Consider the following 23,483-nt stretch of genomic DNA (forward strand, 5'->3'; position numbering starts at 1 on the left):
ACACCGGAGACCAGAACTGTGCACAGTATTCTAAGTGTGGTCGAACTAGTGACTTGTATAGAGGTAAAATGATGTTCTCCTCATGAGCATCTATGCCTCTTTTAATGCATCCCATTATTTTATTTGCCTTTGTAGCAGCTGCCTGACACTGGCCACTGAATATGAGTTTGTCATCCACCCATACACCCAGGTCTTTTTCATTGACGGTTTTGCCCAGAGTTTTAGAATTAAGCACATAGTTATACATCTTATTACTTCTACCCAAGTGCACGACCTTACATTTATCCCCATTAAAGCTCATTTGCCATTTATCAGCCCAAACTTCTAGTTTATATAAATCATCCTGTAATATAAAATTGTCCTCCCCTGTATTGATTACCCTGCAGAGTTTAGTGTCATCTGCAAATATTTAAATTCTACTCTGAATGCCCCCTACAAGGTCATTAATAAATATGTTAAAAAGAAGAGGGCCCAATACTGACCCCTGTGGTACCCCCACTGCTAACTGCGACCCAGTCCGAGTGTGCTCCATTAATAACCACCCTTTGTTTCCTATCCCTGAGCCAGCTCTCAACCCACTTGCACATATTTTCCCCTATCCCCATTATTCTCATTTTATGTATCAACCTTTTGTGTGGCACCGTATCAAAAGCTTTTGAAAAGTCCATATACACTACATCCACTGGGCTCCCTTGGTCCAGTCCGGAACTTACCTCTTCATAGAAGCTGATCAAATTAGTCTGACATGAATGGTCCCTAGTAAACCCGTGCTGATACTGGGTCATGAGGTTATTCCTCTTCAGATACTCTAGTATAGCATCCCTTAGAATGCCCTCGAGGATTTTACCCACAGTAGAGGTTAAGTTTACTGGCCTATAATTACCGAGTTCAGTTTTTGTCCCCTTTTTGAATATTGGCACCACATTTGCTATACGCCAGTCCTGTGGTACAGACCCTGTTATTATGGAGTCTTTAAAGATTAAAAATAATGGTCTATTAATGACTGTACTTAATTCCTGCAGTACTTGGGGTGTATCCCATCCGGGTCCAATGGCAAAAACTTGCTGACAGATTCCTTTAAACTCAGATGTGGACAATATTTCATATCTTTTTATGCAGTTTATATAGTGCCAATATGTTCTGCATATATTATATAAAATGTGTTAAAAGGGTAGTCCAAAACTAACACTGATTTAATCCTTAGGCTGGCTTCACACTTAACATATGAAAAATCGGTCCGTGTTTCCCTGCCAAGAGTCACGCGAGTGTTCTCCGTATGGTGATCCGTGTGTAATGCATTTGCAATGCGATTATGTGATTTTCTCCAACCCAAGTATCCGTATGACATGCGTATGGCTTTATATTTCTCACTGCTTTTCCCCAATGAATTTAATGGCTCAATGGGCTGAAATGAGGAAATTGTGTGCGTATTTGTCGCAAGCTAAACGGATGGTCCATGTGGTGTCCAAGTTTTTGTCATACCCATAGGCTTGCATTGGCGAGTCTCGGACAATATACGCTTATAATCGCAGCCTGCTGCAATTTTACATGCACGCTGAATACGCCTGAGAAAAAAAACGGTGATGTGAGCTGCCCCATAGATTAACACTGGTCCGAGTGTTATGCGATGTTTTCTTGCATAGCACTCGTCCATATTCTGTGGTAGTGTGACCCTGGCCTAAATGTCTATATATTTAATGTAATAGTTTAATTGCTTTGCTAATATATTTTAATTAAAAATTCCCTAAGGTCGTGGCAAGAGAGCACACTGTCAGTGCACATTGTAAGGAGGTAACTCAGGGAGCAGATAAAGCAGAAACCAGCCCTATCCCTGAAAATGACACCGAATTCAGTTGCTCGCCAAGTTCCCTCCTTACAATGCGCACTGACAGTGCTCTGTCTCGACGGCTTGTCACTTTTCATCAGAGCCGGCAAGAGAGCGCACTGTCAGTGCATTAAAAAGAATATTGCATAGTGTCGAGATCCTACTGACAACCGTTGCATGCTCAGTAGAGGAAGCAAAACCCAAGATAATAACATAATGAGCAAATAACCTGCAGTAAATAAGTAAATAGCAATAGTGCATGAATATAATATAGGGGGCTTGGTTAACATAATTTTGATCAAAAATAGTATAAGCCACCCTACCACATCAAGGTGACCCTATTCGGGACTGACCTAGCCCCTAGTATTAAAACCTTATCATTTGTCAACGTACATGTGGATAAGGGTTGAGAAGGACCGAGATGCAGATAATAGACACCCAGGCATGGGGAATTACATAAATATAATGTCCAGCTCAAAGAAAAGGCAAGCCACACCCTTACTTATACAGAGTGGAAAAAAACCAAAAAAAAACCTAAAGAGATGAAATGGAATATAAATACTAACTTATATTATATGCACACTAGTGCATGCAGTTGTAGGAGCATATTCACATTGGCAACTAAACAGACAAAACCCAAGACAAAAACATAATAAGCAAATGCCCTAAATAAATAAATAGCAAATGGTTTCAGACCTCGTCTTTAATTCTCTTTGCAAGAAAATAATTGTTTTACTTTGGCTGCTAATGTGAAACTGACGTGCATATGCTAGAATGTGCAGAAACCATGAGCAGAGACAATGACTTTGCAACCACTGGAAGTTAATATATATATATTTTTTTATTTTTAGATAATTAATTGCTGTTTTTCACAATAAATCCAGCCACAGACATGACTTGCTGCTCTGTTTCCCCTTATTACTCTTGGTCTTTCTCTTCACCATGGGTGATAACATAACACAGATTCTTGTAATCCAGGTTACCAGCTACATCTGGGCGAAACGCATTAAACATCTGGCTGATCTAGAAGATAAATGCGAAACAAGGTTACAATAAAACTTAAGAAAATCTTAGTGATATCTAGTTTTCGTGATTTCTGTAATTTCTGTTATGCAATATCATCCAATGTGGGACATGTGTGATGCCAACAAACAGGGGCGTAACGACCGCGGTCGCAGCGGTCGCCATTGCGACCGGGCCCCGCAGGTCAGGGGCCCCGGGCCGGCAGGTCAGAGCAGGGCCGGGCTGGCCATCGGGCACTTCTGGCAAATGCCAGAAGAGCCGATGCCAGAAGTGGGCCGCTGCACTGTTCCTCCCCCCCGCGCCGCCGCCGCCGCATTTAACTATACCGGCGTCTATGACACCGGTATAGTTCAATGCAATGATGTCGGAGAGAGCGTCACCTGACGCTCCCTCTCCCATCATTCCCCGCTCTGCCTCTGACAGTACACTGCGGGTGCGCGATGATGTCATATCATCGCGCACCTGCAGTGTCCTGGGCAGACTGCAGCCGCCAGGAGCAGCGCGGGCAAAAGGAAAGGTGAGGAGTTTTTTTTTTCTTTTTAACCGGACTGTGGGGCCATTATCGGGGGGGGGGGGGGGAGATGAGATGCTGGCTGTGCTGTATATACCCCTGTGCGGGCTGTGCTCTATATACCCCTGTGCGGGCTGTGCTGTATATACCCCTGTGCGGGCTGTGCTGTATATACCCCTGTGCCGGCTGTGCTGTATGTACCCCTGTGCCGGCTGTGCTGTATATACCACTGTGCGGGCTGTGCTGTATATACCCCTGTGCGGGCTGTGCTGTATATACCCCTGTGCTGGCTGTGCTGTATATACCCCTGTGCGGGCTGTGCTGTATATACCCCTGTGCCGGCTGTGCTGTATGTACCCCTGTGCCGGCTGTGCTGTATATACCACTGTGCGGGCTGTGCTGTATATACCCCTGTGTGGGCTGTGCTCTATATACCCCTGTGCGGGCTCTGCTGTATATACCCCTGTGCGGGCTGTGCTGTATATACCCCTGTGCGGGCTGTGCTCTATATACCCCTGTGCTGGCTGTGCTGTATATACCCCTGTGCGGGCTCTGCTGTATATACCCCTGTGCGGGCTGTGCTGTATATACCACTGTGCGGGCTGTGCTGTATATACCACTGTGCGGGCTGTGCTGGATATACCACTGTGCGGGCTGTGCTGGATATACCACTGTGCGGGCTGTGCTGGATATACCACTGTGCGGGCTGTGCTGGATATACCACTGTGCGGGCTGTGCTGGATATACCACTGTGCGGGCTGTGCTGGATATACCACTGTGCGGGCTGTGCTGGATATACCACTGTGCGGGCTGTGCTGGATATACCACTGTGCGGGCTGTGCTGGATATACCACTGTGCGGGCTGTGCTGGATATACCACTGTGCGGGCTGTGCTGTATATACCCCTGTGCGGGCTGTGCTGTATATACCCCTGTGCGGGCTGTGCTGTATATACCCCTGTGCGGGCTGTGCTGTATATACCCCTGTGCGGGCTCTGCTGTATATACCCCTGTGCGGGCTGTGCTGTATATACCCCTGTGCGGGCTGTGCTCTATATACCCCTGTGCTGGCTGTGCTGTATATACCCCTGTGCGGGCTCTGCTGTATATACCCCTGTGCGGGCTGTGCTGTATATACCACTGTGCGGGCTGTGCTGTATATACCACTGTGCGGGCTGTGCTGGATATACCACTGTGCGGGCTGTGCTGGATATACCACTGTGCGGGCTGTGCTGGATATACCACTGTGCGGGCTGTGCTGGATATACCACTGTGCGGGCTGTGCTGGATATACCACTGTGCGGGCTGTGCTGGATATACCACTGTGCGGGCTGTGCTGGATATACCACTGTGCGGGCTGTGCTGGATATACCACTGTGCGGGCTGTGCTGTATATACCCCTGTGCGGGCTGTGCTGTATATACCCCTGTGCGGGCTGTGCTGTATATACCCCTGTGCGGGCTGTGCTGTATATACCCCTGTGCGGGCTGTGCTGTATATACCACTGTGCGGGCTGTGCTGTATATACCACTGTGCGGGCTGTGCTGTACATACCACTGTGCGGGCTGTGCTGTACATACCACTGTGCGGGCTGTGCTGTATATACCACTGTGCGGGCTGTGCTGTATATACCACTGTGCGGGCTGTGCTGTATATACCACTGTGCGGGCTGTGCTGTATATACCACTGTGCGGGCTGTGCTGGATATACCACTGTGCGGGCTGTGCTGGATATACCACTGAGCGGGCTGTGCTGGATATACCACTGTGCGGGCTGTGCTGGCACCCAACACCATGTTGCAGTGCAGGAGATTCCTGCAACAGTCCGAGGCGTATCTAGGGGAAGGGGGTGGGGGGGCGTCGCGGGGGTAGGGGGGGGCCCCATTTGGAAGTTCGCACCGGGGCCCATAACTTTGTAGTTACGCCACTGCCAACAAATATTGTTTGTGTTAAAAGAAAGATCTCTCTGGCACCAGTTTTATTGTCCAAGCAATCAAAGTTTACTGTTTCCTTTGCTCAAAGAATTCTAATCATCATCGACATCAGTATGTTCTCCATCAAAGCACAAAATGCATTAAATCGTGGTTATTATATATGCAGCATATTTTTAGATATATTTACTTCCAAAACTTCCTTGCCTGTTTGTATTTGGGGTATAGCTAGGGATGCCAAGGCATGTGGCTTATTTTGCTACATGCCAACTGGTTGAGGTACGTAAATACTGGTGTAACTAAATGTTTTAAAAACTTTTGATAGACCCTTAAACAATCATCGTGAACCTCTTCATAAACTTGTTTATGAAAACAATCCTACTCCATATCTAATGCTACAGTAAATCCAGTATACATCGAATCCCTACAATAAATCCATATATAAAATTTGCCATATTATAAAACAAGAAAATAATCATACCTCTTCCTGGCTGAATCTGTCCGCTTGAGTTGTGAGCATTTCTCTGATACTAGGGCAGAAAAAGGAGACAAACGAAATATTACCATAGGTCTGATATTTCGGTTCAATCAAATATTTCAGTTCAATTAGAAAAATGATAAATATAAGGATATCCTTAATAAATGGCAGATGTTTCATGGGTATAGGACTTGTCATGATATGACATTGGCTGGAGAATTGAAAGGGTCCCCCCATGCTTTAAACTGCATTCAAGCTTAAAATCTGTGCTGTTTTCTCCTTCCGCCGCTATGTGGCGGCACACCTTTGTCACGGGTCATGCTTGACAGTATCAATCCTATTTATCTTCCTGTTGTCAGCGCTGGGTGGGGCTGTTCATTATATTAACCCCTGAGAGTCAGTTCCCACTGCTAGTCAGTTTGTGCTACCAGGCTTTACCTCTGTTCTGTGCACCTGGTGTTTCATTCCAATTTACTCTGTTCCCTGACCTCGGCCAGTTTACTGATGCTACTCCTGCTTGGCAATTTTGTATGTCCTGTACCTCCTGGATCTGACCCAGCTACCTGACTAGTCTTGTTGCCAGCTTGTGCCACCTAACAGCAGCTGACTGTGTTTAAGTCCAGATCCTTGGACAGATGTTAAAGGATGAAGGCCAGGGCTACCCTTGGGGTCTGGGAAGTGGAGTAACTTGCGCCAAGCCTGTTCTTGGTAGACTGTTGTGAATTCTGCTCTTGGGCTCCCTCCGGTGGTTGTAAGTGGTAGCGCTGCTGTCTCTGAATCGCAGCAATTATCAGGTGTGTTCACTTTTTGCAATTTTGACTGGGCTATTTAGTCTTGCTTCACCCTTTAGTCAGTGCCAGTTGTCCATTGTTCCTGGAGGATTCACATCCCTGCCTGGTCCCTTCTGCTTTGCAGTTCATTTCAACTAAGATAAGTTCTGGCCTTGATTTTGCTGTCCACATGCTGTGGCCTTATTGTTCAGTTCTTTTCTATGTGTTCCCTTGTCCAGCTTGGTCTGTATAAGGATTTGTTTAGCCAAGCTGGTATCTCTGGAGATGCAGATATACCGTCCATATCTTTAGTTAGCTGTGGAGATTTTGTATTTTCTGTGGTGGATATTTTTCTAGTGTTTTAATACTGACCGCATAGTACTCTGTCCTATCCTTTCTATTTAGCTAGAAGTGGCCTCCTTTGCTAAATTCTCATTTCAGTCTGTGTATGTTTTTTCCCTCTCCTCTCACAGTCAATATTTGTGGGGGGCTGCCTATCCTTTGGGGATTTTCTCTGAGGCAAGATAGTTTTCCCTTTTCTATCTCTAGGGGTAATTAGTCCTCCGGCTGTGTCGAGATGTCTAGGGAGCGCTAGGTACATTCCACGGCTACTTCTAGTTGCGGTGTTAAGTTCAGGGTCTGCGGTCAGTACAGGTACCACCTTCTCCAGAGTACGTCTCATGCTGCTCTTAGGCCACCAGATCATAACAGTAGACATTTTGGAGCTTCCAGGTGACCAAGAACAGGGCCTGCATGACACCAAGTCCTTTATTCTGGTATTCCAGTAATAATATAATCGTTTTATACAAGTTAACATATTTTAATAAAATCATTTAAATCAGGACCAGTCCAGAGAGGAGTTAACTCAGTGAAACTAGTCCAGGTTCAGTAGCACCACTCAAGGTCCTTGACTATTAACAGTCTAGGCACAGCCGGAGTCGTCATAGTTTGCACTCCCCTGTCACCTATGTTTCCATGTCCCAGCTCTCCTAATAGCCCACTGTAGCGCAGATCCATGCCAGGAACAGGGGAGCCAGAAAGTGACTTTGGTGAAAACTGCAGCATGATCTGCCTATGTCTTCCACTGTGCTGAGTAATCCTCACTCCTCTTCACCCTTCCCCCCCTCCGTAGACTTCAATTTTCTCTGTAGCCTAACACCTCATAATGCTGGCATTCTGTCTTACCTTTACCAAGACAGATTTTAGCTATTTTACATAGTAGATGGCCAGTCCAGGAGGCAGGGAGGTGAAGAAGTGGCTCATAAGTGTAAAAAGAAGCATACACTCTCTGATAACACCAAGTTTCAAGTATTCATATGTCAAATTAAGTTTGCTAAAACAACAGTGACCATTCAAATGGAATCTCTCAGCAGGCTATCACCCCCAAAACTAATTATATGCGCATGTAGCTCCTACAAAGACAAGTCCAGAATTACCTTAACATGGCCAGTCATTTCCTTTGTTACTGAGAAATAAGATTTTGAAATGATATGTAAATGAGGCTTAAGATCTGAAGCTTGGAGGAGGTGGAGATAGGCCGGGAATAGAGCTGTAGTGACAGAGGCTTCAGATTCACAGAAAAATTTGCATATGAATTCAAGCACTGTAGAGCGGCTCATTCGGCTGCACATAGAGGTAGACACAGGAACTCTGCCTCTTTAAATCTTTCACTGGTTTATTAAAAGTACTGCATAAACCAGTGCAATATTAGCAAAAACAAATTTGGCCTTTCTGGCCTAACAGGAAAACAAAAACATAACATATGGTACAGTCCTTGTTGCTACGGGAATCTGCCACTTCAGGAACAAACAACAAAAAGTTCAGTTCTCCTTAACATGAAATCATAGCTCCAGAGCTTTCACCTCCTGGCCCACCCCTGAATGTTCTAGAAGGTTGGGTATTTGGCCTCTGGACTCCTCCCCCTTTACAGCTGTTCAATCAACCTAGCCATAAACATGTCTGATTAACCCCTGTCAGCACTTAGTGTGCTGGAGCTTTTTCCTTGGTTGGTATCACTCAAGTTAACACCCTTAGTGAAACATACCTCCCCACCAATACTTTGCCAGTGACTTTGTCAAACACTTATTTCTCAGGAAAGGAGGAATAGACTGGTTATATAAAGGTATTGCTGAAATTGTCTTTGAAAGGGCTACATGCGCATATAAATAGTTTGGAGGTTAAATCTTGCCGATAGATTCCCTTTAGTAATAGAGATATCAAAAATATCAATAACAAAGTTTTTACTTTATTTAAATGCTTCATATTAGTATATGAAAGTACTGATCATTCATCGAGATTGCGTAGTAAAAGTTGCATACTTACTAGTCTGCTTTTATGTGACCTTTACCATCAGGATCAAAAATCTTGAAAGCATTTAAGATGGTTTCTTCGGGGTCTGTGCCTAAAATAGACATAATTCATAGAACATCATTTTAATGTAATGCTAGTGCGCTCCATATCTATCACTCACTCCAGATGTCCTAAGATAGCAGTTATCTCTGACATTATGCTTTTCTGCCCATTTTTGGCCCAGCCTAAATAGTACACAACTATAAACTACTTTAGCACCTTGCAAACTTTAAATTACAGAAAGAGTGACAGGGCCCAGGGAAAAGCTGTCAGGTGATGTTGAGTGAAATGAACTTATTAGACAGCACCATCATTGATGTCTCACTCAATATTTCCAGCCGCTGTTTGTTACCTGGAGGGCAATATCATTATTATTACATTTTCTTTGTCGGACATTAATATATGTTTAAAAGGAGGAGGTCATAGAGTTAAATGTTTTCTCAAAATGCCATATTAAACAGGAGCAATCACCTGTCAACCTGTTATATAATTATAATGTAACAATATAAAATAATACTGCACAACAGACATGATTATATTGTAGTCAAAACATTAAAAGGTACTGGAGAAAAATACTTGTGTCTCATGCATTTATAGTTCGATAATTATGTGATAGAGGTGAAATTGTGCCCTTGGCTTCACTCCGCTCAATGTGTGTTACTAGTCACAGTCTTCGCTGCTTACTGGCTTCCAGTTGTCTGAGCCACGGGGTCACCCTGGGCACACACAAGGTGTTTAAGTACCGCATTATGTGCATCGATAGCAAGTTGTGGGCAATTATATGGGCTATTCCCATTTGGCCTCTTGCTACTTTCAAAGATTTTCTATACTTAGCCTAGAAGGGTGGTTGAGAGACTACAGTCTAGAGAACACTCTACAGCAAGAGATATAAAATCCAGTCCCTGTTAAATACTAGGGATTCCTTAGTCATTGCATTTTGTTCTAACCTGTCAATTCGAAGTAATGACAATCTAATAAAATCATTATATCTGTGAACTTTTTTTAGCTTGTTTTGTATTTACTGTTATTTTTCTATCTTAACTTTAACTTTTTATATATATGAAGAGCAAGAGGATAAACGTAGCACTCACCGGCCCTATGGTACGAAAGTTTTCTTTATTGCAGCATGTATAATGACATCTTCATGGCACGGGGGAGTCTAGCAAGTGAGGAGCGTGCAGGACGGGACAACAGCCATTTCGCGCTGAACAATAGCGCTTCTACGGGACCCGTAGAAGCGCTATTGTTCAGCGCGAAACGGCTGTTGTCCCGTCCTGCACGCTCCTCACTTGCTAGACTCCCCCGTGCCGTGAAGATGTCATTATACATGCTGCAATAAAGAAAACTTTCGTACCATAGTGCCGGTGAGTGCTACGTTTATCCTCTTGCTCTTCATCTGTGAAAGACTGTTTTTTCCTCACGTCAGCACCGCCGTACTAGGCGTCTGTGGATCTGCCCCATTCTGATGATACACCTTGATATATAACCTCCGAACAGTGAGTTGTGCCACTACACTTTTTTTCTTCTTTTTATATATACACTTTACTTGAACTTTTCCTACTCTCTTTTTTTTATACCTTTTCCTGGCTTTATGAATGAGTTTCTGGTTATTTTCAAATCCCCATTTAGAATATTTGAGCCTCTTATATTTGTGATTCCTGACTAAGGGTGCTTTTACATTACGTCAAGTACACACTCGGTGGCCACATCAGGGCATAATCCTGAACTCCCCCGCAAGACGGGATATGAACGTATGCGCTGACACAGCATAGACGGTAATGGTGCTGGTAGAGCACCCTGCCGTGTATTATTTTCGAGCGTGCATACCTACTCAATCTACATCTGAGTGTTGGCCTCCAGTAGGTGTAGACTCCCAAAAATTATGCACATCCGAATCCCATTTTACAGGGGTGTTCGGTTGTATGACCCGGCGGGGCCACTTAGCCTGTACTAGATGCAATGTGAAAGCACCTTAAGAGGCATCGACAAAGCAGCACAGGGCCCCAGAACATGATTTTGACAGGCCTTTTAAAACTTATTAATTTTTATGGTGAATAAAAGGGGTCTATTATAGCAATGTGAATCTCGTTCTCCTGCTCCAGTTGCTTGATCATTTATTGGTGAATGAGTTTTGGAGTGATGATACTGAATCATTTTAGATTTTCATTTATCTTTAGTCAAATTGTTGGCAGGCCATTCTGCCATCGTTGAATGTGTACATGAAGCTCACAAGAGACATTTTTACAAATGAATTGTGATATCACATAACACCGCATGCATCCATTGTGTTATCAGTGGGTGCTGGATCTTGTTGATGCAGAACTCATTAAATAAAAATGATAATTGAAAATTCAGAATAATGAAGCAAAGGGGGAATGATAGAGTGCCATAGTCATGAACATACATAAGGATCAAAAATGCCTCCACTCACCAGGTATATGGAAATAATGAAGACATCCTTATTAATTACTGCTAAAGCTGCTTATTTTACTGATTCAATAAATGAAGCTGTACAATGGTATACTTCTATATATTTATAATTAATGAGAAACAGTAATATCACTTGCTAATTACCTTCAGCTAATTACAAACACAGACAATGTTATCAACAATCTGGATCATGATTTGGTGTAGACGGTAATCCTAAAGGCCTTTGTGTACATTAGATTAAAGTTTTCTGAACCTGAGAATTTTAGCAGGACCATCCAACCATCTAATATACTGTATTTTTCAGATTATAAGACGCACTATTTTTCCCCAAAATTTGGGGGGGAAATGGGGGTGCGTCTTACAATGCGGATATACCTTGCAGGCCACGATGGAGCAGGGTCCCAGGGTCACTGCTGGAGGAGGCAAGAGTGGAGCGTTGCTGCAGGCCACAGGCTGGGATGAGGGGGTGTTCAGATTTGTGCCGCTGCCAGTGTTCGGTGGTGCAGGGTCTCTGCCGACATTTTGTGAAAGCCCAGAGCCCCAGCACTTACATGGTTTACTATGCGGTGGACTCCGGGAAAATGGTTGCCGGGGTGGCGCATGCGCAGATGGAGATCTCAGCACCAGGATCTAGGGAGATGAGATCTCAGCGCCAAGATCTCATTGCATGGCCTGTAAGTCTCCTTACATTGACATGCCAGGCATGTCACATTTCCCCTTAGATCCTATTTTGACAACAAAATCATGGTAGCGCAGTGAGTCTATACCTGTACATCTATATGAAATAGCTGTCAGCCGAACATTAGCTAAACAGACAACTATCTCTACCAATTCTCCCATGCACAAGAGTTCTTGTTTGAGGTTTATGTGAGGAGAAAGCCAATTGTTTGGCAATGCCTCATGTGCCCTGAAAATAAAAGTATTGGAAATTGAAATGTCAATTGTCAAATCCTTCTCTCCCTGATATCCTGTCTCGAGACAGTAAGTAGGCACACTTATAGAGATGGTTAACTGATCCCGACAAAATTGACTGGTTCACCTGAGTGTCTTCTAATGTTTATGAGGGTTTAAAGGGACAATACAATGCCTCACATAGTCATCAGAATTCTGGGTGCCATTTCATATTTTCTTGCACATGGCAATACCATGTACATTGACTCTAAAGCTTAAAGGGAACCAGTCATTAGATTCATGGTGCCCGAACCACCATAAAAGTCTGTCTGTTTGCAACCAAGAATGTTTTACTTTGAAAGGCTGTGGCATTTCAGAGAAAACATAAGTTAAAAAGCCAGCTATCCTGATGACAACATCAACAAGCTTCTCCCTGCTCCACTCCAATTGATTGACAGGTCATTCTCATGTGTATACATAGGGGGAGACCTGTCAAACAACACTAGTGGGGCAGCATTTCAGAGTAAAATATACCTGGCTACAATCGCAAAGCCAGGCCAGGATTCAGGCATCATCAATCTAATAACAGGTTCCTTTTTATTATTCCGGTACATGATGTTTTCATCAAAGTTTGCAACGGAAACTCACTTATTTGCATCTGTATTTTCCTGCTTTAACCATAATCACCATGTATAGCTGTGTAAAGTTCATAAAATGTCATTTCAATCATGATGCTGTTTTCAGGGGCTCAGGTTAGTGTTACTTAAAAAGAATTTTAATTTATAAAATGAAGCCCAAGGTTATATCTTTTGGCCACGACATATTGATATAAGGATGTAAAATGATTTATCACTGATGTCTCTGTTTTGCTGAGGGCTACTGGTAAACCTCTTTCATATAGCTTTCATGTGAAGAATTCCACAAGCATCAAACATTCCTGAATTCTTAGAGGACATTGTATAACAAATATTGAAAATGGTAACTAGAAAAATATTTTAAAAAACTTGTATTAGGCACAAAACTAATATATGAAAAGGTTTTTAAATACAGATTTAGACTGAACTAGTGTTGAGCATTCCGATACCGCAAGTATCGGGTATCGGCCGATACTTGCGGTATCGGAATTCCGATACCGGGATTCCGATACTTGCCGCGTATCGGATACCGGAATCGGAAGTTCCAAGATTCAAAATGCAGAAATTCAGCCAATGAGAATGATTCCAAGTGTGGGCACATCCTGTTTAGCATGGAGGGCATGAAACTACTGGCAAGGCTGTGATTGGCTGCTGAAATGATGTCATGATGCAGTTTAAAAGTCGCTGGCGCCATTTTGCGATCACTCTGCTGTGAATTCAGTTAGTGACAGGACGCTGTTTGCTGACTGAGGGACAGTTTAGAGATAGCGATTTGCTTCTTTGTGCTTTCCAAAGGCTAATTTAGCAACCGCTGTGTTCACCTACTATTCACCTTGCTTTTGCCTTGTAGCGCTGTTTTCACAGCGATCTGCAAGGTCTGCGTGTGTGTGTGTGTGTGTGAGTGCAGCCCACTCTCTAGTCTGAGTGCAGCCACATAGGCCATCCATAGCTGGTTGTATTCAGTTCAGGGAGGGTGGTTCATTGCCTCATACTGTTCTTTTTTTTTTTTCCAAGTAGTGTAGTCTGCTGCTAATTTATTCAAAAAAATCCTATTAGTGTCTTTCCACCCGTCTCCAGCTAATTTGTGGAAAAACACTACATAGGATAAAGTAGAGGAGGGTTTTTGGGCCTTGCAGCGCCGTTTACGGCTGTCTGCACGGTCTCCGTGTGACTGCAGCTCGCCCTGTAGTCTGTGAGCAGCAGTAGCCTGGTTGTCTCCAGCTCAGGGTTGTTCACTGCGTCATACCGCCAAATCAATTTTAATTTTTTTTCAAGTAGTGTAGTCTGCTGCTAATTTATTTAAAAAAATCCTATTAGTGTCTTTCCACCCGTCTCCAGCTAATTTGTGGAAAAACACTACATAGGATAAAGTAGAGGAGGGTTTTTGGGCCTTGCAGCGCCGTTTACGGCTGTCTGCACGGTCTCCGTGTGATTGCAGCTCGCCCTGTAGTCTGTGAGCAGCCATAGCCTGGTTGTCTCCAGCTCAGGGTTGTTCACTGCGTCATACCGCCAAATCAATTTTCTTTTTTTTTCAAGTAGTGTAGGTTGCTGCTAATTTATTTAAAAAAATCCTATTAGTGTCTTTCCACCCGTCTCCAGCTAACTTGTGGAAAAACACTACATAGGATAACGTAGAGGAGGGTTTTTGGGCCTTGCAGCGCCGTTTACATCTGTCTGCACGGTCTCCGTGTGACTGCAGCTCTATCTGTTGTCAGTTCAGCCCCAAAAAAAGAAATAAATAATAAAGTTCACCAAACACACCAGTTACACCACTTTACATTTGTGTAGGCCACATTAGCTCATATTAAAGTCTAGTCCACACTTTAGAAAATTAGTGTTTCTTATACCTGTTAGGAGGAGTTGCTCAGGAATATGCACACAAATCCGTTAGTACTTTTCTGCTTATCTTTATCAGTCAACCAAGATGAAGAAGGCAGTGAGTAAGGCACGTGGGCGTGGGCGTGGGCGCGGAGCAGGGAGGGGACGTGGGGATTCTGTGCCTGCTGCGGGCACCGGTGACTCATCAGCACCCACTTTCACCAGGCAACAGTCGTTCATGCGCAGCTTTGTGTCAGAGCGCCGTACACCGCTGCTGCGTCAAGAACAAATTGAAGCTGTTGTCGGATGGATGGCAGCTAATGCATCAACTTCCATTAGTGCCACATCCTCTCAGACACAGAGCACTGGAGAGCAGCCATCTGTCTCTTCACCACCTGCCAAATTGCCCAGGCAGAGAGCCCAGGACAGGAGCCGTCTCTACTTCTGTTCTCTGAATCTCTTGGCTTGGAAACAGGGGGCCAGCCAAGCAGCATTGGAGAAATGGAAGAAGAGGCAGGGTGCAGTGATGCCCAACAGCTTTTTCTGTCTTCCTCTGAAGAGGCGGGTGGGCCAGTGGCTCCGGTCACCACATCGCAGGCCGCATCAGCTGATGATGACACTCAGGTGCCACTTACTGGTGCGTGCTCTGCTGCTGAGACTACCCAGGAGGAGCAGTTGGGGGCAGAGGGTAGTGTAGATGATGAGGTCCTCGACCCATCTTGGCGTGAGGGACAGGAAGGTGGTGGGAGCAGCTCTGAGGAAGAGATTCCCCGTACGGCCCAAAGAGGGAGAGGGAGGGGGAAGACTGCGGATCCTGCAGCCTCCGCTTTGGCACCCGTTAGGAGCATGTCTCTTCCAAAAGCCAAAAAGGGCGCTCCCAAGACTTGCAGTGCCTGGTCCTTTTTTGACACAGTTGCAGATGACATTTGCTATGTCAGATGCAAGGTGTGTCATCAAAAAGTCAAAAGAGGGAAAAATGTCAGCAACCTCAATACCTCCAACATGTGGAAACATGTGCGCAGCAGGCACCCGGCGGAGTTAGAAAAACACACTGAAGAGGTAGGCCAACCAACAGCGGCAGCTACCACCTCTTCAGCTCGTGTTGCCTCTTCCTCTAGCTCACACGCAGCTGGTTCGGCTTCCTCCCAGGATCGCCGTGGAAGAACCTCTGGCCCTGTTGTCCAGAGACCCGCTGTAATTCCACCCGCAGCACCACTTTCCCAGTCATCCACACACTCCCAGCCCAGTCTACAGCCATCGGTAGTACAGGCATGGGAGAAAAGGCGGCCTATCTCGTCAAACCACCCACACTGTCATGATCTCAATGGCAAGAGAACATAGCATACGCATATATAGGAACTAGCTCTTGGAAGATGGGAACTGAGCTGACCATGAACTAAACCTAACGCACAACTAGCAGTGGCCGGGTAGCATGCCTACGTTGATTCTAGATGCCCAGCCCAGCCGGAGGACTAAATAAAGCTAGCAGAGGAAAATATTAGTCCTAGCTCACCTCTAGAGAAATACCCCGAAAGGAGACAGAGGCCCCCCACATGTATTGGCGGTGAGTTGAGATGAAATAACAAACGTAGAATGAAAATAGGTTTAGCAAATTTGAGGTCCACTTACTACATAGCAGAAGACAGAAAGGACACTTTCATGGTCAGCTGAAAACCCTATCAAAAAACACCATCCAGAAATTACTTTAAAACTCTGGCATTAACTCATAACACCAGAGTGGCAATTCCCGTTCGCAAGAGCTTTCCAGACACAGTAACGAAACTACAGCTGTGAACTGGAACAAAATGCAAAAACAAACATGGACAAGAGTCCAACTTATCTAGTAGTTGTCTAGGAGCAGGAACAAGCACAGAGAGGCTTCTGATAACATTGTTGACCGGCAAGCAACTAACAGAGCAGCAAGGTTATATAGCGACTCCCACATCTTGATGGGAACAGGTGAACAGAGAAGATGAAGACACCAGTTCAATTCCACCAGTAGCCACCGGGGGAGCCCAGAATCCAAATTCACAACAGTACCCCCCCCTCAAGGAGGGGGCACCGAACCCTCACCAGAACCACCAGGGCGATCAGGATGGGCCCTATGAAAGGCACGAACCAGATCGGAGGCATGAACATCAGATGCATTCACCCAAGAATTATCCTCCTGGCCGTATCCCTTCCACTTGACCAGATACTGGAGTCTCCGTCTGGAAACACGAGAGTCCAAGATTTTCTCCACAACGTACTCCAACTCACCCTCAACCAACACCGGAGCAGGAGGCTCAACGGAAGGCACAACCGGTACCTCATACCTGCGCAATAATGACCGATGAAAAACGTTATGAATAGAAAAGGATGCAGGGAGGTCCAAACGGAAGGAAACAGGGTTAAGAATCTCCAATATCTTATACGGGCCGATAAACCGAGGCTTAAACTTAGGAGAAGAGACCCTCATAGGGACAAAACGAGAAGACAACCACACCAAATCCCCAACAGAAAGCCGAGGACCAACACGACGGTGGCGGTTGGCAAAAAGCTGAGTCTTCTCCTGGGACAACCTCAAATTGTCCACCACCTGCCCCCAGATCTGATGCAATCTCTCCACCACAGCATCCACTCCAGGACAATCCGAAGATTCCACCTGACCAGAGGAAAATCGAGGATGAAACCCCGAATTACAGAAAAACGGGGACACCAAAGTGGCAGAGCTGGCCCGATTATTGAGAGCGAACTCCGCCAATGGCAAAAAAGCAACCCAATCATCCTGGTCAGCAGACACAAAACACCTCAGATATGTCTCCAGGGTCTGATTAATCCGCTCGGTCTGGCCATTCGTCTGAGGATGGAAAGCGGACGAAAAAGATAAATCTATGCCCATCCTAGCACAGAATGCCCGCCAAAATCTAGACACGAATTGGGTCCCTCTGTCAGAAACGATATTCTCAGGAATACCATGCAAACGAACAACATTTTGAAAAAACAGAGGAACCAACTCGGAAGAAGAAGGTAACTTGGGCAGAGGAACCAAATGGACCATCTTAGAAAAACGGTCACACACCACCCAGATGACAGACATCTTCTGAGAAACAGGCAGATCTGAAATAAAATCCATCGAGATGTGCGTCCAAGGCCTCTTAGGAATAGGCAAGGGCAACAATAATCCACTAGCCCGAGAACAACAAGGCTTGGCCCGAGCACAAACGTCACAAGACTGCACAAAGCCTCGCACATCTCGTGACAGGGAAGGCCACCAGAAGGACCTTGCCACCAAATCCCTGGTACCAAAAATGCCAGGATGACCTGCCAACGCAGAAGAATGAACCTCAGAGATGACTCTACTGGTCCAATCATCAGGAACAAACAGTTTATCAGGTGGGCAACGATCAGGTCTCTCCGCCTGAAACTCCTGCAAGGCCCGCCGCAGGTCTGGAGAAACGGCTGACAATACCACTCCATCCTTAAGGATACCTGTGGGCTCAGAGTTACCAGGCGAGTCAGGCTCAAAACTCCTAGAAAGGGCATCCGCCCTAACATTCTTAGAACCCGGTAGGTATGACACCACAAAATTAAACCGAGAGAAAAATAATGACCAGCGCGCCTGTCTAGGATTCAGGCGCCTGGCGGTCTCAAGATAAATCAAATTTTTGTGGTCAGTCAATACCACCACCTGATGTCTGGCCCCCTCAAGCCAATGGCGCCACTCCTCAAAAGCCCACTTCATGGCCAAAAGCTCCCGATTCCCAACATCATAATTCCGCTCAGCGGGCGAAAATTTACGGGAAAAGAAGGCACAAGGCCTCATCACGGAGCAGTCAGAACTTTTCTGCGACAACACTGCCCCAGCTCCGATCTCAGAAGCGTCGACCTCAACCTGAAAAGGTAGAGCAACATCAGGCTGACGCAACACAGGGGCAGAGGAAAAACGGCGCTTAAGCTCCCGAAAGGCCTCCACAGCATCAGGGGACCAATCAGCAACATCAGCACCCTTCTTAGTCAAATCGGTCAATGGCTTAGCAATATCCGAAAAACCAGCAATAAATCGACGATAAAAGTTAGCAAAGCCCAAAAATTTCTGAAGACTCTTAAGAGAAGAGGGCTGCGTCCAATCACAAATAGCTTGAACCTTGACAGGATCCATTTCAATGGAAGAGGGGGAAAAAATATATCCCAAAAAGGAAATCCTCTGTACCCCAAAAACACACTTAGAACCCTTCACACACAAAGAATTAGACCGCAAAACCTGAAAAACCCTCCTGACTTGCTGGACATGAGAGTCCCAGTCATCCGAAAAAATCAGAATATCATCCAGATACACAATCATAAATTTATCCAAATAATCGCGAAAAATATCATGCATAAAGGACTGGAAAACTGACGGAGCATTAGAAAGACCAAAAGGCATCACTAAATACTCAAAGTGGCCCTCGGGCGTATTAAATGCGGTTTTCCACTCATCCCCCTGCCTGATTCGCACCAAATTATACGCCCCACGAAGGTCAATCTTAGAGAACCACTTGGCCCCCTTTATGCGAGCAAACAGATCAGTCAGCAACGGCAATGGGTATTGATATTTAACAGTGATTTTATTCAAAAGCCGATAATCAATACATGGTCTCAAAGAGCCGTCTTTTTTTGACACAAAGAAAAAACCGGCTCCTAAGGGAGATGACGATGGACGAATATGTCCCTTTTCCAAGGACTCCTTTATATATTCTCGCATAGCAGCATGTTCAGGCACAGACAGATTAAATAAACGACCCTTTGGGTATTTACTACCCGGGATTAAATCTATGGCACAATCGCACTCTCGGTGCGGAGGTAACGAACCAAGCTTGGATTCTTCAAAGACGTCACGATAGTCAGACAGGAACTCAGGAATTTCAGAGGGAATGGATGATGAAATGGAAACCACAGGTACATCCCCATGAGCCCCCTTACATCCCCAGCTCAACACAGACATAGCTCTCCAGTCGAGGACTGGGTTGTGAGATTGCAGCCAAGGCAATCCTAGCACCAAATCATCATGTAGATTATACAGCACCAGAAAGCGAATAATCTCCTGGTGATCCGGATTAATACGCATAGTTACTTGTGTCCAGTATTGTGGTTTATTATTAGCCAATGGGGTGGAGTCAATCCCCTTCAGAGGAATAGGAGTCTCCAAAGGCTCTAAATCATACCCACAGCGTTTGGCAAAGGACCAATCCATAAGACTCAAAGCGGCGCCAGAGTCGACATAGGCGTCCGTGGTAATAGATGACAAAGAGCAAATCAGGGTCACAGATAGAATAAATTTAGACGGTAAGGTGCAAATGGAAACAGATTTACCAAGCTTTTTAGTGCGCTTAGAGCATGCTGATATAACATGAGTAGAATCACCACAATAGAAACACAACCCATTTTTCCGTCTAAAATTCTGCCGCTCGCTTCGGGACAGAATTCTATCACACTGCATACTCTCTGGCGACTTCTCAGTGGACACCGCCAGATGGTGCACTGGTTTGCGCTCCCGCAAACGCCTATCGATCTGAATAGCCATTGTCATGGACTCATTCAGACCCGCAGGCACAGGGAACCCCACCATAACATCCTTAATGGCATCAGAGAGACCCTCTCTGAAAGTCGCCGCCAGGGCGCACTCATTCCACTGAGTAAGCACAGACCATTTACGGAATCTTTGGCAGTAAATTTCCGCTTCATCTTGCCCCTGAGATAGGGACATCAAAGTTTTTTCTGCCTGAAGCTCCAAATGAGGTTCGTCATAAAGCAACCCCAAGGCCAGAAAAAACGCATCCACATTGAGCAACGCAGGATCCCCTGGTGTCAATGAAAAAGCCCAGTCTTGAGGGTCGCCCCGGAGCAAGGAAATCACAATCCTGACCTGCTGTGCAGGGTCTCCGGCAGAGCGAGATTTCAGAGACAAAAATAATTTGCAATTATTTCGAAAATTCTGAAACCCGGATCTATTCCCCGAGAAAAATTCCGGCAAAGGAATTCTCGGCTCAGATACAGGTGCATGACAAACAAAATCTTGCAAATTTTGTACCTTCGTGGCGAGATTATTCAAACCTGCAGTTACACTCTGAAGATCCATTACAAACAGGTGGACACAGAGCCATTCAAGGGTTAAGAGGAGGTAAGAAGCAGCTAGACAGCAATTAAGGGCTAGGCAGCAAAACTCTGAGGGGAAAAAAAAAAAAAAAAATTTCCCTTCAACACTTCTTTTTCTCCTGCTTCAGCCCAAACAATTAACACTTTGCGGGCCGGTCAAACTGTCATGATCTCAATGGCAAGAGAACATAGCATAAGCATATATAGGAACTAGCTCTTGGAAGATGGGAACTGAGCTGACCATGAACTAAACCTAACGCACAACTAGCAGTGGCCGGGTAGCATGCCTACGTTGATTCTAGATGCCCAGCCCAGCCGGAGGACTAAATAAAGCTAGCAGAGGAAAATATTAGTCCTAGCTCACCTCTAGAGAAATACCCCGAAAGGAGACAGAGGCCCCCCACATGTATTGGCGGTGAGTTGAGATGAAATAACAAACGTAGAATGAAAATAGGTTTAGCAAATTTGAGGTCCACTTACTACATAGCAGAAGACAGAAAGGACACTTTCATGGTCAGCTGAAAACCCTATCAAAAAACACCATCCAGAAATTACTTTAAAACTCTGGCATTAACTCATAACACCAGAGTGGCAATTCCCGTTCGCAAGAGCTTTCCAGACACAGTAACGAAACTACAGCTGTGAACTGGAACAAAATGCAAAAACAAACATGGACAAGAGTCCAACTTATCTAGTAGTTGTCTAGGAGCAGGAACAAGCACAGAGAGGCTTCTGATAACATTGTTGACCGGCAAGCAACTAACAGAGCAGCAAGGTTATATAGCGACTCCCACATCTTGATGGGAACAGGTGAACAGAGAAGATGAAGACACCAGTTCAATTCCACCAGTAGCCACCGGGGGAGCCCAGAATCCAAATTCACAACACCACGAGCACAGGCTCTGACTGCAGGCATTGCCAAACTTCTGTCACTGGAAATGCTGTCATTCAGGCTGTTGGAGACTGACAGCTTCCGTGACTTGATGTCATTGGCAGTCCCACAGTACAATGTGCCTAGCCGCTTTTACTTCAGCAGGCAAGCCGTCCCTGCCCTGCACAAGCATGTGGAGGGACACATAAAACACGCGCTACTGAACGCCGTCAGTAGCAAGGTCCACCTCACCACCGATGCGTGGACCAGTCAACATGGACAGGGGCGATACCTTTCCCTCACTGCCCATTGGGTTAATGTCGTTGAGCCGGGTACAGACCGTGCGAGTGGCGCAGGACGTGTCCTGCCCACTCCAAGGATTGCAGGAATCCATTCTGTACGCATTGACTCCTCCTCTTACACCAGTTCCTCAGAATCATCGCTGCAGGAGCCGTCACAGTCCACCTCCACATGGACCCGTGATGAACGTGTACCTGTTACGACCGACATGAGCACAGCCGTGGCCAAACGTCAACAGGCCGTGTTGAAATTAATTTTTTTGGGGAATCGTAGCCACACAGCGCAGGAGCTCTGGAATGCCATCAAGCAGGAGAGCGATGTGTGGTTTGTGCCAGCGAATCTCCAGCCAGGCATGGTAGTGTGTGATAATGGCCGAAATCTGGTGGCAGCTCTGGGCCTCGGCAACCTCACTCACATCCCATGTCTGGCACATGTGCTCAATTTGGTCGTGCAGAGCTTTTTGAGGGACTATCCGGATCTTGATGCACTGCTGCACAAGGTCCGCCTAGAGTGTGCTCACTTGCGGCGTTCCAGCACGGCAAAAGCGCGCATTGCGGCTCTGCAGCACCGACACCGCCTGCCGGAACATCGCATCATATGTGACCTACCTACCAGGTGGAATTCCACGTTACATATGTTGGAGCGGTTGTGTGAGCAGCAGCAAGCTGTAATGGAGTACCAGCTGCTTCAGGCGCAAAAAAGTCGCAGTCAGCGCCGTACAGACTTCACAACCACAGAGTGGGCCACTATGAATGACGTCTGCCAGGTTTTGCGTCCCTTTGATTATTCCACGCGGATGGCGAGTGCAGATGATGCACTAGTCAGCATGACTGTCCCCCTTATCTGCCTGCTTGAAAAATCACTGCAAGCGCTAAGGGATGATGTTGTGGAAGAGGTGGAGGATGAGGATTCACCATTTCCATCATCTTCTGGACAGTCAGCGCCACGTGGTTCCTCACAAACGCGTAGGCAGGGGACAGTTTGTGAGGAGGATGAGGAGGAGTCAATGGAGGAGGAAGACATCCGTCCAGAGGAGGGAGTTACACAATTGTCCAGTACTCAGTGTGTACAGCGAGGGTGGGGTGATGACGAGCGGGCAGAGATCACGCCTCCAGCAGGGGACAGCGTTTCTTGGGCAGTTGGCAGTCTGCAGCACATGGTGGATTACATGCTGCAGTGCCTGAGAAACGACCGCCGCATCGCCCACATTCTCAACATGTCTGATTATTGGGTGTTCACCCTCCTCGATCCTCGCTACCGGGACAACGTAGAAAGCCTCATCACACCGTTGAACCGGGAGCGAAAAATGCGGGAGTACCAAGACACACTGGTCAATTCCATCATCTTCTCCATTCCAACTGAGAGAAGTTCTGCTAGTGCATTCCAAAGCAGCTCAGTGCGTCCAGGCAGTGGTGGAGGCTCTGCACAAAGAGGGAGCAGAAGCAGTGCCTCTGCCCAAGGCAAGACCAGTATGGCCCAACTGTGGCACAGTTTTCTGTGCCCCCCACAAAAGTCTACACCATCACAGACGGCTCCAGT

The 23,483-nt window shown here is 45.9% G+C and overlaps 1 protein-coding gene across 1 annotated transcript in view; it reads right to left on the bottom strand.

Annotated features, from left to right (window-relative positions):
• Positions 1 to 2,654: 2,654 nt before the first annotated feature.
• MYL10 (myosin light chain 10) overlaps positions 2,655 to 23,483 on the bottom strand; it is a 77,577-nt gene continuing 56,748 nt past the window's right edge. The window contains exons 5-7 of the mRNA XM_077299441.1: positions 8,859 to 8,937; positions 5,770 to 5,818; positions 2,655 to 2,848 (exon numbers count right to left, since the gene is read on the bottom strand). Of these exons, the coding sequence (XP_077155556.1) occupies positions 2,744 to 2,848; positions 5,770 to 5,818; positions 8,859 to 8,937 (233 nt within the window). The 3' untranslated portion in view covers positions 2,655 to 2,743. The remainder of the gene's footprint in view (positions 2,849 to 5,769; positions 5,819 to 8,858; positions 8,938 to 23,483) is intronic.

This window comes from Ranitomeya variabilis, chromosome 3, assembly GCF_051348905.1.
Source record: "Ranitomeya variabilis isolate aRanVar5 chromosome 3, aRanVar5.hap1, whole genome shotgun sequence".
Lineage (NCBI taxonomy): Eukaryota > Metazoa > Chordata > Amphibia > Anura > Dendrobatidae > Ranitomeya > Ranitomeya variabilis.